General features: G+C 47.2%; 1 protein-coding gene across 3 annotated transcripts in view; it reads left to right on the forward strand.

Annotated features, from left to right (window-relative positions):
* The window catches only part of LOC139583731 (neuropilin-1a), a 91,091-nt gene that overhangs the window by 48,961 nt on the left and 28,020 nt on the right, over positions 1-14,110 (forward strand). For all 3 annotated transcript variants that reach the window (XM_071415133.1, XM_071415135.1, XM_071415134.1), the window contains 2 exons: positions 11,454-11,609; positions 13,789-13,933. In XM_071415133.1, the coding sequence (XP_071271234.1) occupies positions 11,454-11,609; positions 13,789-13,933 (301 nt within the window). The remainder of the gene's footprint in view (positions 1-11,453; positions 11,610-13,788; positions 13,934-14,110) is intronic.

A 14,110-nucleotide genomic window follows, 5' to 3' on the forward strand; every position in this document is an offset into this window, starting at 1 on the left:
CAGACGGTTTTATTAGATATTCATGACAGGCAGTGGGGTTTGAGGGGTTGATATCTCAGGCATATTTTATTCTCTGCCTATAGTTTATTCAGATAACATATATCTAGGGCTGGATAGCGTAGGTTTGTCATCTATTTTAATGCTGCCTCTCATGTTAATGTATTGAGATGAGGAGCAGGGCAACATGCTGGGGTTTCTCCTTCTGTTAATTAGGCTGGTGGGGTTTCTTATGGCTTAGCATGGAGCTCTGGTGGGTTAGCTATTCATCACACTCTATTGTCCCAGAGGAACAGTCCTTTGGTGTGTGTCTGTGTGTGTCTGTGTGTGTATGTGTGCGCACACGCGTGTGTGTGCATGCCTAAATGAGTGTGGGTAGGTGGACAGGCGACCTTTGAGGCTTCTCACATCCACCAGGAAGTGTATTTATAATCGTTAGATAGCTATTCCCCTTTCCATTCCCATGTCAGCCACGTCAAGAGGGAGGTACAGTGAATATCTACCTTTGTGGATCCTCCATCTGTTTGAAGCCCCCAGAAGGGGAATAGTATGGATGGATGTAGCAGCAGGTTGCTGTGATGATGAATGAACTCACCTTTAGCCAGATAGTGTATTTTTGGGTTGGTTCCAGTAGGAAGACCTGAATGGTGCGTGACGGGCCTGGTTAGAATAGGAAGACCTGAATGGTGCGTGACGGGCCTGGTTCCAATAGGAAGACCTGAATGGTGCGTGACGGGCCTGGTTCCAGTAGGAAGACCTGAATGGTGCGTGACGGGCCTGGTTAGAATAGGAAGACCTGAATGGTGCGTGACGGGCCTGGTTCCAGTAGGAAGACCTGAATGGTGCGTGACGGGCCTGGTTAGAATAGGAAGACCTGAATGGTGCGTGACGGGCCTGGTTCCAGTAGGAAGACCTGAATGGTGCGTGACGGGCCTGGTTAGAATAGGAAGACCTGAATGGTGCGTGACGGGCCTGGTTCCAATAGGAAGACCTGAATGGTGCGTGACGGGCCTGGTTCCAATAGGAAGACCTGAATGGTGCGTGACGGGCCTGGTTCCAATAGGATGACCTGCATGGTGCGTGACGGGCCTGGTTCCAATAGGATGACCTGAATGGTGCGTGACGGGCCTGGTTAGAATAGGAAGACCTGAATGGTGCGTGACGGGCCTGGTTCCAGTAGGAAGACCTGAATGGTGCGTGACGGGCCTGGTTAGAATAGGAAGACCTGAATGGTGCGTGACGGGCCTGGTTCCAATAGGAAGACCTGAATGGTGCGTGACGGGCCTGGTTCCAATAGGAAGACCTGAATGGTGTGTGACGGACCTGGTTCCAATAGGAAGACCTGAATGGTGCGTGACGGACCTGGTTTCAATAGGAAGACCTGAATGGTGTGTGACGGGCCTGGTTCCAGTAGGAAGACCTGAATGGTGCGTGACGGGCCTAGTTCCAATAGGAAGACCTGAATGGTGCGTGACGGGCCTGGTTCCAGTAGGAAGACCTGAATGGTGCGTGACGGGCCTGGTTAGAATAGGAAGACCTGAATGGTGCGTGACGGGCCTGGTTCCAGTAGGAAGACCTGAATGGTGCGTGACGGGCCTGGTTCCAGTAGGAAGACCTGAATGGTGGGTGATGGACCTGGTTTCAATAGGAAGACCTGAATGGTGCGTGACGGGCCTGGTTCCAGTAGGAAGACCTGAATGGTGCGTGACGGGCCTGGTTCCAGTAGGAAGACCTGAATGGTGCGTGACGGGCCTGGTTCCAGTAGGAAGACCTGAATGGTGGGTGATGGACCTGGTTTCAATAGGAAGACCTAAATGGTGCGTGACGGGCCTGGTTCCAATAGGAAGACCTGAATGGTGGGTGACGGACCTGGTTTCAATAGGAAGACCTGAATGGTGCGTGACGGGCCTGGTTCCAATAGGAAGACCTGAATGGTGCGTGATGGGCCTGGTTCCAACAGGAAGACCTGAATGGTGCGTGACGGACCTGGTTCCAACAGGAAGACCTGAATGGTGCGTGACGGGCCTGGTTTGAATAGGAAGACCTGAATGGTGCGTGACGGACCTGGTTCCAATAGGAAGACCTGAATGGTGTGTGACGGACCTGGTTCCAATAGGAAGACCTGAATGGTGCGTGACAGGCCTGGTTACAATAGGAAGACCTGAATGGTGCGTGACGGACCTGGTTTCAATAGGAAGACCTGAATGGTGGGTGACGGACCTGGTTTCAATAGGAAGACCTGAATGGTGTGTGACGGACCTGGTTTCAATAGGAAGACCTGAATGGTGTGTGACGGACCTGGTTTCAATAGGAAGACCTGAATGGTGGGTGACGTACCTGGTTTCAATAGGAAGACCTGAATGGTGCGTGACGGGCCTGGTTCCAGTAGGAAGACCTGAATGGTGCGTGACGGACCTGGTTTCAATAGGAAGACCTGAATGGTGCGTGACGGGCCTGGTTCCAGTAGGAAGACCTGAATGGTGCGTGACGGACCTGGTTTCAATAGGAAGACCTGAATGGTGTGTGACGGACCTGGTTTCAATAGGAAGACCTGAATGGTGGGTGACGGACCTGGTTTCAATAGGAAGACCTGAATGGTGGGTGACGGACCTGGTTTCAATAGGAAGACCTGAATGATGCGTGACGGACCTGGTTTCAATAGGAAGACCTGATTGGTGCGTGACGGACCTGGTTTCAATAGGAAGACCTGAATGGTGGGTGACGTACCTGGTTTCAATAGGAAGACCTGAATGGTGTGTGACGGACCTGGTTTCAATAGGAAGACCTGAATGGTGTGTGACGGACCTGGTTTCAATAGGAAGACCTGAATGGTGGGTGACGTACTAGGAGGAAATACCTTCATCTGTACAATACATTTGGCCCTCTGACTGAGGGAGGACAGCTATATTTTTGGAGGACATTCACGTTGTCTCCGACCTGAAAACAAAAGCGGAGGGAAGATTTCCCGGTCCCCCTGGGACACTGACGACACACACACATATACACACACACACATATACACACACACACATATACACACAGACACACACACGCACACTTCGACGCTGACGCCATGAGGAATGGGCTCTGTCAGGAAAGGAGATAGAGTGGGAGAGAGGTTTTCCCTAGGCCTGAGTGATGCCATAAAAGCAAGATGGCATCACAGAGTCTAACATCTTGCCTCAGACAGCAACCATTGATCTCACACACACACACACACCATGAATAATACATGCTGTCCCTGAGAGAGAAAGTCGATACCTGAAATAATTTCTGTCGTCTATCACAAAAGGATAAGATACAGGTTATCCATAGTATTGTTCTTTACTGATAAGCTCAATGGTAAATGTTCTCCATATCTGTAGGATTTATTTGCGAACAGGTTATAGCCATAATTATCCATCTCGCGTCATAAATGCATTATCGGTATTTACAGCATTATCTGTTTTATCTTACACACATCTCGCCGATAACCCACATTTTTTTAATCGTAAGTAAAGTTATGGAGACAAAAAGAGAGCGCCCCTTCTCTCTAAGCACTCTGGGAAAGGATGTTGACTTTAATCTTGTTTGTTAGGAGAAAATCAGTTGATGAAAGAGCAGAAAATTAAAAACAATGTTTTCATAAAACTGCCCTAATCTCACTCATTTGGCTTTGGCCCAGTAAAGTAAAGTCACCAAGTGCAACAGGAAGTAATTATATGTTAACATATGGCTGTATGGAGGAAGGCCATGTCTTTCCCCATGGAAACCGCTAGTACGCATGCACACAGTGTTGGAAAAAGTACTCAGTTGTCATACTTGAGTAAAAGTAAATACCTTAATAAAAATGACTCAAGTAAAAGTGAAAGTCACCCAGTAAAATACTACTTGAGTAAAATTATATATTTTTTAAATATACTTAAGTATCAAAAGTAAATGTAATTGCTAAAATATACTTAAGTATCAAAAGAAAATCATTTCAAATTCCTTATATTAAGCAAACCAGACGGCACGATTGTTTATTTTTTTAAATGTACAGATAGCCAGGACCACACTCCAACACTCAGCCGTCATTTACAAACAAAGAGTTTGTGTTTAGTGAGTCTGCCAGATCAGTAAAGTACAGATACACCCTAAACAACTACTTCAGTAGTACTTTAAAGTATTTTTACTTAAGTACTTTACACCACTGCATACGCACGTACACACACACACACACACACACACACACACACACACACACACACACACACACACACACACACACACACACACACACACACACATTAGCCTCCACTATTTTACAAAGAAAAACAGGTTGAATTCCCCTTTTCCAGCCATCAGCCATCAAACAAACACTAATTACTGACTTCCCTGATGAAAACATTGTCTGCTTCCCAAATGTACTAAACTACTTGTGACCAGGTTCCATAGGGCTCTGGTCAAAAGTAGTGAACAATGTAGGGAATAGGGTGCTATTTGGGATGCAGGCATTGCTTCAGCTCTCCAGCCGTTTATCCAGGTCCAGGGAGAAAAGGAAGGAGAGAGAGAGAGAGAAAAGAGAGAGAGGGGAGGGAGAGAGTGGGAGTAAGGCAGTGCTGGGCTATGGGCTCATGTCAGCCGCTAAAACAACTTGCTCAGCCATATCCTGTTTTCCTATGGACCCACACGGCCCCGTACAGCGGTCAACAGCCGTCCAAATGTGTTTTCAATTATCCATGGTCAGTGGGATGAAGGATAGAATAGAAATGAAGGATAGAAATGTTTAGCACTCTCGGGGTATGTCCCATATGTCTTCACATTCCCTACCTAGTGCACTAATTTTGACAGGGGCCCTATGTGGGAATAGGGAATCGGGTGCCACGAAGGCTTCTCTCCATTGTCTTTGTCAATGAGAGCTCTTCAAGCTGCTGGGACTGTCTTGTCGTCATGCCAAAGGATGAGTAATTAGAATAATGGGCTTGTAATTAACATCAGCTTCTCTCTGTTGATGAAGTCTGGCTAAAAGAAAGTGGAAGGAGACCGGGATTTGGCTGCCCTGTCAGATCTACTGTACGGTTAAAGCTCCGGGCTCTGGACGACACACTGGTGTTTGAGCCCTGTCTCGGCCCCTCTGTCTGTGTGTGTCCACCTACCTTCATACTGTACTGTCATTTTAAAAAAATCCACTGTACAGTATCTAGGCCTACACTATAGACCTGACATCCTCTTGACTGAAACATACTGTTACTGTATCATAGTGGCCATCCACAGACGCGGCTGGTCCATATCCTGTACCAGGCTTGTCACTGACATGTCCTGATGAAGTCATTCTCTAGTCAGTTCCTTCCTGAGGTCTCGTTGCTTTGTTTCCTGAGGACGGTGGTCATTAGTCAGTCATCTGTGGTAACAGTGTAAGCAACCATGGAGGTCATTGTGGTTCCCTCCCAAATTCGCTATTTAGTGCACTGCTTTTGACCAGGGCCCACAGGGCCCAAAGTAGTGCACTAAATAAGGGAATAAGGTGCCATTTAGGTTGCGTTCTATGTGTTTAGGGTGATTCAATAGGTAGTAAATCGTTATAAAAACAACACCTGAAAGTAGGCTACTGTCTCAGACTGAAAACTGTAATCATTCCACATTGTCACACCGTCACACGCATGCATGTATGCATGCCCGCAAGCACGCACACACACACACACACACACACAAACACCTTTTATTTTTAGTCATCGTCATACCTTCACCCCACGTTAGACCCACCTCACACATCATCCCTCTTTGTCAGGATAAAATAGATGATCAACCGCTCAGGAAAGACGTGCATAATTTAACGGCACAAATGGCTAAAAATATGCCCGTAATTATGTCAGGTAAACCCTGTGATGAATGGAAGGTCTGAGAAGGAGCTCATAGGTCTCACAGCATTGCAGCGTCGTCGTGGTAATCCAATTTTCGTGAAAGAGGAATGAATTATACCTCAGGCTAATGGATTTTTTTTAAAGCACAAACTAATATTAAAATATAACACCATCCAGTCAGGTGCTCTACATAGAATTAGAGGCCAACGCTGATGGATCGCTATCTTACACTGTTCAGAAGTACTGTAGCCTGGTCCCAAATCTATTTGTTCTGTCTTGCTAACTCGTATGGTCACACAAACAGTGACACTGACCATTGGCACCAATGGCAAGACAGCACAAACAGATCTGGGACCAGGCTAGTTTAGAAGTACAGTACCTGAACATGTGAGGTAACTGTTTGTTTGTTCTGGATGGCCACAATCTCCCGAGCCTGAGATCTACTGTAGGAAACCTGAGAGACTGTCTCTGTCTGTCTGGTCTATGGCTACCAGCTGGTGTTTGACTTTGAAGCACAGTGAGAGAATTCCCCCTCTGTGTGGTGATCAGTGATTTTCTGGGTTATTTGTTTTTTGATAGAGAGACAGAGACAGAGAGAGAGAGAGACAGACAGACAGACAGACAGACAGACAGACAGACAGACAGACAGACAGACAGACAGACAGACAGACAGACAGACAGACAGACAGACAGACAGACAGACAGACAGACAGAAACAGAGAGAGAGAGAGAGAGAAACAGAGAGAGAGAGAGAGAGAAAGAGACAGACAGACAGAGAGAGAGACAGAGAGACAGATACACAGACAGACAGAGAGAGAAGGGAAAATGTAGTCTTGTGTTCCCCAGAGTTTCTCGATTATTAATTCAGCCCACACACCAACAGATGGGAAGTCTATTTTTTCCCAGTACACAGTCAGGGGGGCAAGGCAGTGAAAGCCCAAACTCTCTGGTACAACTTATTTTTTATAAAAACTCCTCATGAAAACTGATTGTAGTATTTTCCCACCAGTTGAATTATGAGGTAGTCAAACAGTGACAAATGGCTTTTGAAGCTCAACAGTTGTTCTCTGATCTGAACACTGTGTTCCCCTCTCTGCTCCAACCCCACCCCACCCCTCGGCTCTGCACAACGCTCACCTGACAGCCCCAGAACAATGAGTCAACTGTATCCTCAGACATTGATCCTGTACCAGTCAGAGTCCCAAATGGCCTGACCCTAACCCTATTCCCTATATAGTGCACTACTTTTGACCAGGGCCCATGGGACGCTGGTCAAAAGTAGTGCACTATGTAGGGAATAGGGTGCTATTTGGGACGGAGACCCAGAGTTCAGTTGACTCACTCCACTATGGAGTGGGTCTAATGACCGGTGGATGACGATTATGACAATGTCTGACACAGTCTGTGGGAATGATGATGATGATGATAAGAGGATGAAGTCATGTCATTGAACTTGAGGAACGCACACACACAAACACACACACAGTCGGATGTGGTGAAACTCCCTATGTTAATCTAATTGCACCAACAGGCTCAACTGACTGTGGGCCTACAAGCTTGAGCAACGGCATTAATGCTGTCTCTGCTTCTCTGCTTCCATTAGTCAGCGTAATGACTGGATACACACACACACACACATCAGTAGGCTAGGTGAGAGAACAGAACAGTATTCACCGTTCCTTTAGTAGGAACAGGGAAAAACTCGGAGAGAAAGAATGTGAAGACGACGGAGAAAACAGAGGAGAATGAGACGTTATTTCCCGTTCAGCAGGATACTGATGATCTGCTGTAATTGTCTGATTTTCTTAACAGGGCATTTCGTGGGAAAGGGTGTGTGTGTGTCCCTGTAGATATGAATTACAACAGGGGACCAGATTGTATTGTGTCATTTGTCTCTGAGTGGGCACCGCTCCAAACACACCCTCGAAAATCACAGTCGTTAAAAAAGAAAGTTAATGAAAATGAGCGTGTTTCTGTCATGTCAGCACTAGTGCAAAATACATCTCCCATTCAGGGACGTGGTTATTATATTTTACACTCTTTTAGACAAGGATTACATCACCCATTAACGATGATTCACACTTTTTGCCAATTCACTAAGAGTTCGATGGCAAATAATCTATCACCTAAAAATATATTTTCCTGGCTTTGCTGCACACACCCACACACGCTCCTCCTATTTAAAAAAAGTTCCAAATAGTACGTTTGTTCAACTGGTAGAGTAGTTGGGTTTGGGTGAGCTATGCCATCTATGCCTCACACACCCACACACACTGCACACACACACACTGCACACACACACTCCTCCGTGTTAACGAAGTCCCAGCATTAATCATTATACCTCATTGTTTATTTTCTCTCTATTATTCAGCCATTATTCTTTCAGCTCGCCTGTCCGGTATGCCTGACCCTGGTCTGTTCGCACTGCTGTGGTTTCCTCCTCGGCTCTGACTGAAACAACAAGTCATTAATAAATCATGTGTCTCTCATTAGCACAGCCCTGTTATCATGATCATGTCTGTGAAATTGATCCAGTCTGTCTCTTCTCTCCTTACGAGACAACAGCCTTACAAGGCTCTGTCATTCCGATCCTCAGACCCTCAGCAAAGCAGCCCCAGCATGCATCTCTTCTGGGGTTTTTTTGGTCTTCCTTTTGTCTCCTTTCTTCTGTTCTGTTCTTTCCTTTCCCCACCTCTCCCTCCCCTCTCCTCCCCTGGCAGTACTCAGTGTGCTCTCCAGCCATACATTTTTGAACATGCTAAAACTGGTCCTAAGGGATGAATCAGATCTCTGTCTGTCTGAGTCCATGGTCTGGAGGTACAGGGCAGAACATGGTGATCAGTTGACTTTTCACTGACTCATAAATAAACAGATTGAAGGAGACAGAAGGAACCATTTTGCCAGCCAATGACACAGCCTAACTGACTGACTCTGAATGTTCATGACTGTTCTCAATTATAGGGCTGGTGATGCTCTAATTCCATTATTCCATTATGGCTAATAAGGGTCCAATCAGGAGGGGGATCCAAGGCCAAGTCATCCACTTCTCAGTAAGGCACTCTGTCATTGGTCCAGGGCAGCTGTGAAGCTGATGATGATAATGATAATGATGATGAGGAGGAGGAGGAAGGTAGACAGCAGGAGGAGGAGGACTTGCCTCGCCTCCTCTCCTCTCTCCTTTCCCCCTATCCAGACCACCCTCCATCTGTACTGGCACATTCTTCCTTCCTCTCGCACCCAGCCATGCGATGGGGATTGTGAATCGTCTGTTATTAAAAAGGAACGCTCTGAAACAGGGGATTTTGATTCTGTCTCTGTTTATGGGGCTAAAGAAATCTGGGCCTTTTTCCATAAGCCCAGTTGAGCTCCTAGGCAGGAACAAAAGTATGTTGTCTTTTTTTCAAATCCTCCAGAGCGAGCAGAGAACGGAAGTCATATAGAGACCTTTATTCATGGTCTCCCCATCTGGTTTTATCCTTAGCTTCTGGATCTGAATACATTTTAAAGTAGACGAATGACAACGGCATTGCCAATGTATTCACTGTGACATGTGAGTTTGAGTCTTAGCTCTGAGATGTTAAGCGTGAGAGAGAGAGAGAGAGAGAGAGAGAGAGAGAGAGAGAGAGAGAGAGAGAGAGAGAGAGAGAGAGAGAGAGAGAGAGAGAGAGAGAGAGAGAGAGAGAGAGAGAGAGAGAGAGAGAGAGAGAGAGAGAGAGAGAGAGAGAGAGACTGTTCAAGGCTGTATGGATATCTTTAACATGCACTGTGATGCCTGCATTGGTTGGCTGGTGCTCTAGTCGACTGGTTTTAAAAGGCTGATCTCCCCGGCTCTCTCTGATGATCTCCCCGGCTTTCCCAAATGGCACCATATTTCCTATGAGCCCTTTTCAAAAGTAGTGCACTATATAGGGAATAGGGTGCCATTTGGGATGAATAATTTGCTGTCACACACATCACATGCTGTAGTTGGTGTGGATTCATTAATCTCCACGAGGCCCTGGCCACAATCCATCAGTCTTAAGCCTCCTCTCAATCCAATATCAAAGCTTCTCTCTCTCTCTCTCTCTCTCTCTCTCTCTCTCTCTCTCTCTCTCTCTCTCTCTCTCTCTCTCTCTCTCTCTCTCTCTCTCTCTCTCTCTCTCTCTCTCTCTCTCTCTCTCTCTCTCTCTCTCTCTCTCTCTCTCTCTCTCTCTCTCTCTCTCTCTCTCTCTCTCTCTCTCTCTCTCTCTCTCTCTCTCTCTCTCTCTCTCTCCTCTCTCTCTCGCTCCCTCTTTTTTACCCCTCTCCCTCCACACAGCACCGTAACGAAGCCAGCAGCCCGTTCCCTTCCCACAACTCCCACACAGACAACCCTTCTTTGATTGACCCCCCCTGCGTTTTTGACTCCATTGCATCACTCCTTATTAGCCCCAGTGTGGCCAGTCGGAGAGAGAGAGAGGCTATGGCCCGTTAAATACTAACAGTGCAGCGTAACCTCGCCACCCGCTCCTGGAGGCCTCTCATACGTGTCCTCCTCTCCTCCGTCAGTCACCCACCAGTCTTTCCTCTTCTCCTCTGTCCCGGCTGGGGGGGGGGGGGGGGGTGAGAGGTATGGTTTAAGTGGGCTCCATAGGGGCAGCCCAGCAGACGGAATGTAAGTCCAGAGGTGTTGTTTTGGTCTCTCTGCGCGAGGGACCGGCGAGCCGAAACAGATCTTCCTGTCTTCTCTCAGAGTGGGGGTCTACCCACGTCTGGACTGCTGAATCAATCCAGACCCAGACCAATAGAGCTCCATCCCTGTTAGACAAGCTCGATGGGACATGGACCAGTCTATTTAAGGGGCTCCATGGGGAGATGGGGGGGGGGGTTCAGGTCAGGATGTCCTGTTTGTTCAGAGGAGTACGAGTCACACACGGACAGGCAGCTCCAGGAGGATGGGTCTGCTTCTTTCCTGACAGACAGACATACACAGTCAAGGTATAGAGAGAGCATGATGCTAGACAGACAGACACACACACACAAACACATACAAACACAAACACACACACACACACTGTCCACAGTTCTGATAGAAAACAGTGTAACCGCTCTCTAACCCTGATGCTTGGAAAGCTCCTTCTCTTTAGTCTGTTCAGCATCACGGTCCTTGCAGCCGTACAGACTCTGTTCTGACTCCCTTCTATCCAATAGGCTCTTGGCCCTGTTCCCCGTCTGGCAGCCGACTCGGGAAAATATAATAACATCAGTAATGTTACAGCAGTTCATGATTACTTTATGAAGCTCTGATTTTTTTATGCAACCTTGTACTATTTGAAATTCAATCTATATCTCCTGTTTAGAATATTAGGAGGAGGCCAATTCCATTCAATATTCACCTTTATCCAATAAGCTCTTGTCTCCCCATCACAGGAAATGAAGTTGTGGTGTTTTATTAATAGAATATCATTCCATACTTCTGCTGTTTATTACATTCTAGTCATAGTTAAATGAGGTGCAGGCTAAAGGTGTTTTCCAATAGCATGGTTGTATTTTTTACTCTTATATGTCATCAGTGTTTGGACTTGCAGAACAGTTCTCTTTGCACTAAAACCCAAAGTCTTGCTGTATGTACTGTATGTGCCATTGAATTTTACCGACCGTTCCCTCTCCCTTCAGGTGGACTTGGGTTTCCTCCGGTTCGTGACGGCCGTCGGAACCCAGGGGGCCGTTTCCCAGGAGACCAAGAAGACCTACTGGGTCAAGTCCTACAAGGTGGACGTCAGCTCTAACGGAGAAGACTGGATCACACTGAAGGAGGGTTCAAAACAGAAGGTAAGAGCGATTACTCCTCGCCCACTCTGTACCCCACGGCCTCTAACGTTGCATGGTATCATAAGCACATCAACTTTTCCTATACTTCAGCACTGTATGTATTACTGCAGTAATACTCGAATCATGTAGTAAAAGCAGAAGACATGCATCAACACTAGTTGAGACACATTTCTCAGAAGACTTACAGAGCTGTGGCACAATAGCCAACCAGACCCAGAATGCCAGCCATGTAAACTAACATATACATTTTGGTCATTTAGCAGACGCTCTTAACCAGAGCGACATTTCCGTGCTTTCAGCCAGTTGAATTCTGCTCTCCTCCTTAGTATTGGCTTGGATCTCTGCCTCAGCCACACCATATCTCAACAAAAGGGGAATGCCCCTGGTCTGGTCTGGTCTGTGTTCGGTTCTGTCTCTGTGGAACGGCGCTTTCTCCACCATACTATTATGCGCTTAGCGTGGTATGCTAATGCACAGAGCATTGTGTGAGAAACTATTTACAGTGCAGTACTACTGCCTCTCTCTTAAAGACGCTGCAGTAGTCATTTAGTTGGATGAAGTCATTGTTTACTGTGTGTAAGGCTCTGGTATTTGTCTGAAAAAGGAGAGCGGTTAACAAAGCCTTTAATAAACCAGGAGTGACAGGGATGAATGAGAGAGAGAGAGAGAGAGAGAGAGAGAGAGAGAGAGAGAGAGAGAGAGAGAGAGAGAGAGAGAGAGAGAGAGAGAGAGAGAGAGAGAGAGAGAGAGAGAGAGAGAGAGAGAGAGAGAGAGAGAGAGAGAGAGAGAGAGAGAGAGAGAGAGAGAGAGAGAGAGAGAGAGAGAGAGAGAGAGAGAGAGAGAGAGAGAGAGAGAGAGAGAGAGAGAGAGAGAGAGAGAGAGAGAGAGAGAGAGAGAGAGAGAGAGAGAGAGTTGACCAGAGCGTGGCTAACCTAATGATCTGACTGGATCTGACGATCGATCAGTTATCAGCCTGTGAAACAGACCAGAAGGCTCTCTGTCTCTAAACAAACTTCTCTTAGTGGGTGTCCACACTCCACGGGTCCATCAAGAGGTTCGTTTGACCAGGCTAAGGATCTATGGAACCTTTAAGTAGTCACCATTGTGTGTGTGCTACTCACAAGGGCAGCCACGTTTTCCCCATAGCGGCCAGAGCAGCTCTCTTTGTGTCTGTGTCTGTAATATATACCCCCTCCCCCTGCCCCTCAGGCCCAATTATTTTACGACCTCTCCAAAGTACACCGTTTTCTTTTTAAAGCAAGGTGATGTGAAAAGCCCTGTCTCTCAGTTCCGGCCTCTAAAGTGCTTTTGTGAGTAGTAGGTTCTATTTACTAGGTGCTGAGCCTGCAGGTTGGAGCTGTAGTGTGATGGTGATGGTGCTTGCTAGCTAGCTGGAAAAAGCCATTTAATAGTTATTGGTGCGACAGAGACGCCAGAGAGAGAGGAGCGCCGACCGGCGTGACATATAGGAGAGTGGATGACTCAGTTGACAACCATTACCCAGGAAACAGAGAGAGGGATGTAGGGACAGTGATAGAGAGGCTTTTGAGCAGACTAATGGTTCCATTGGCCTTGCCTGCTGTCGTTCTAGCGCTGCCACCGTTCACGTTCACTTCAGCCCAGATGAGCTTTACTGCCAAGCGACACTCCGCTACTGCTTGGCTAGCACTCTCCTGTCACGGGGTTAACACCACCGTACCACCGGATGCCGACAGAGTGAGACTTAGCCAGGGTGAGGGTGATGTGTGATGAACTGTAGGGTGTTGTCAGTGTGTGCGTGCGTGTCACAGTTGGATACAACTGTAGGGTGAAGATGTTTGTATATGGTTGAAATTGCAGCTGGGTCACAATCACAATATTTGGTGCATTATGAACTGTGGTGAATATGGTTAATATCAAAAACGTAGGATGTTTAAGTATGAAACACTAATTTCCATATACTGTACATGCTCAGGAAATGACACAGTATATAGTATATAGTCTAAAGACAGTAGCCTAATACGAACAATGAAGGGAGGCTGTCCTGCATATGGCCTGTGCCCCGTCATTGAGCTCTGTTTCTGGGGCACTGTGTGAGGCGAGGCCAAGGCCTCAGTTGGCCCAGTAGGCCTCTCTCCTGGTGGCTCTACTACTACACTAAACAAACTCTGTGAATAATGAACAGCTCCTCTCCTCCCAGGTTTTCCAAGGGAACACCAACCCCATTGAAGTCGCCAGGACGAAGCTTCCCAAACCCACGCTCACCCGCTTCATCCGGATCCGGCCCGTCGCCTGGGAAACAGGCATCGCTCTGCGCTTCGAGGTGTACGGCTGTAAAATATCAGGTCAGTACCATGGAGATCCCAATGCTTCACACACTATATCTCTCTGTCTGGCAGCCAGACGCTACTTAGCGTTACATAGGGGCGGCAGGTAGCCTAGTGGTTAGAGCGTTGGGCCAGCAACCGAAAAGGTTGCTAGATTGAATCCCCGAGCTGACGAGGTAAAAATCTGTCGTTCTG

Source organism: Salvelinus alpinus, chromosome 8 (assembly GCF_045679555.1).
Source record: "Salvelinus alpinus chromosome 8, SLU_Salpinus.1, whole genome shotgun sequence".
Classification (NCBI taxonomy): domain Eukaryota; kingdom Metazoa; phylum Chordata; class Actinopteri; order Salmoniformes; family Salmonidae; genus Salvelinus; species Salvelinus alpinus.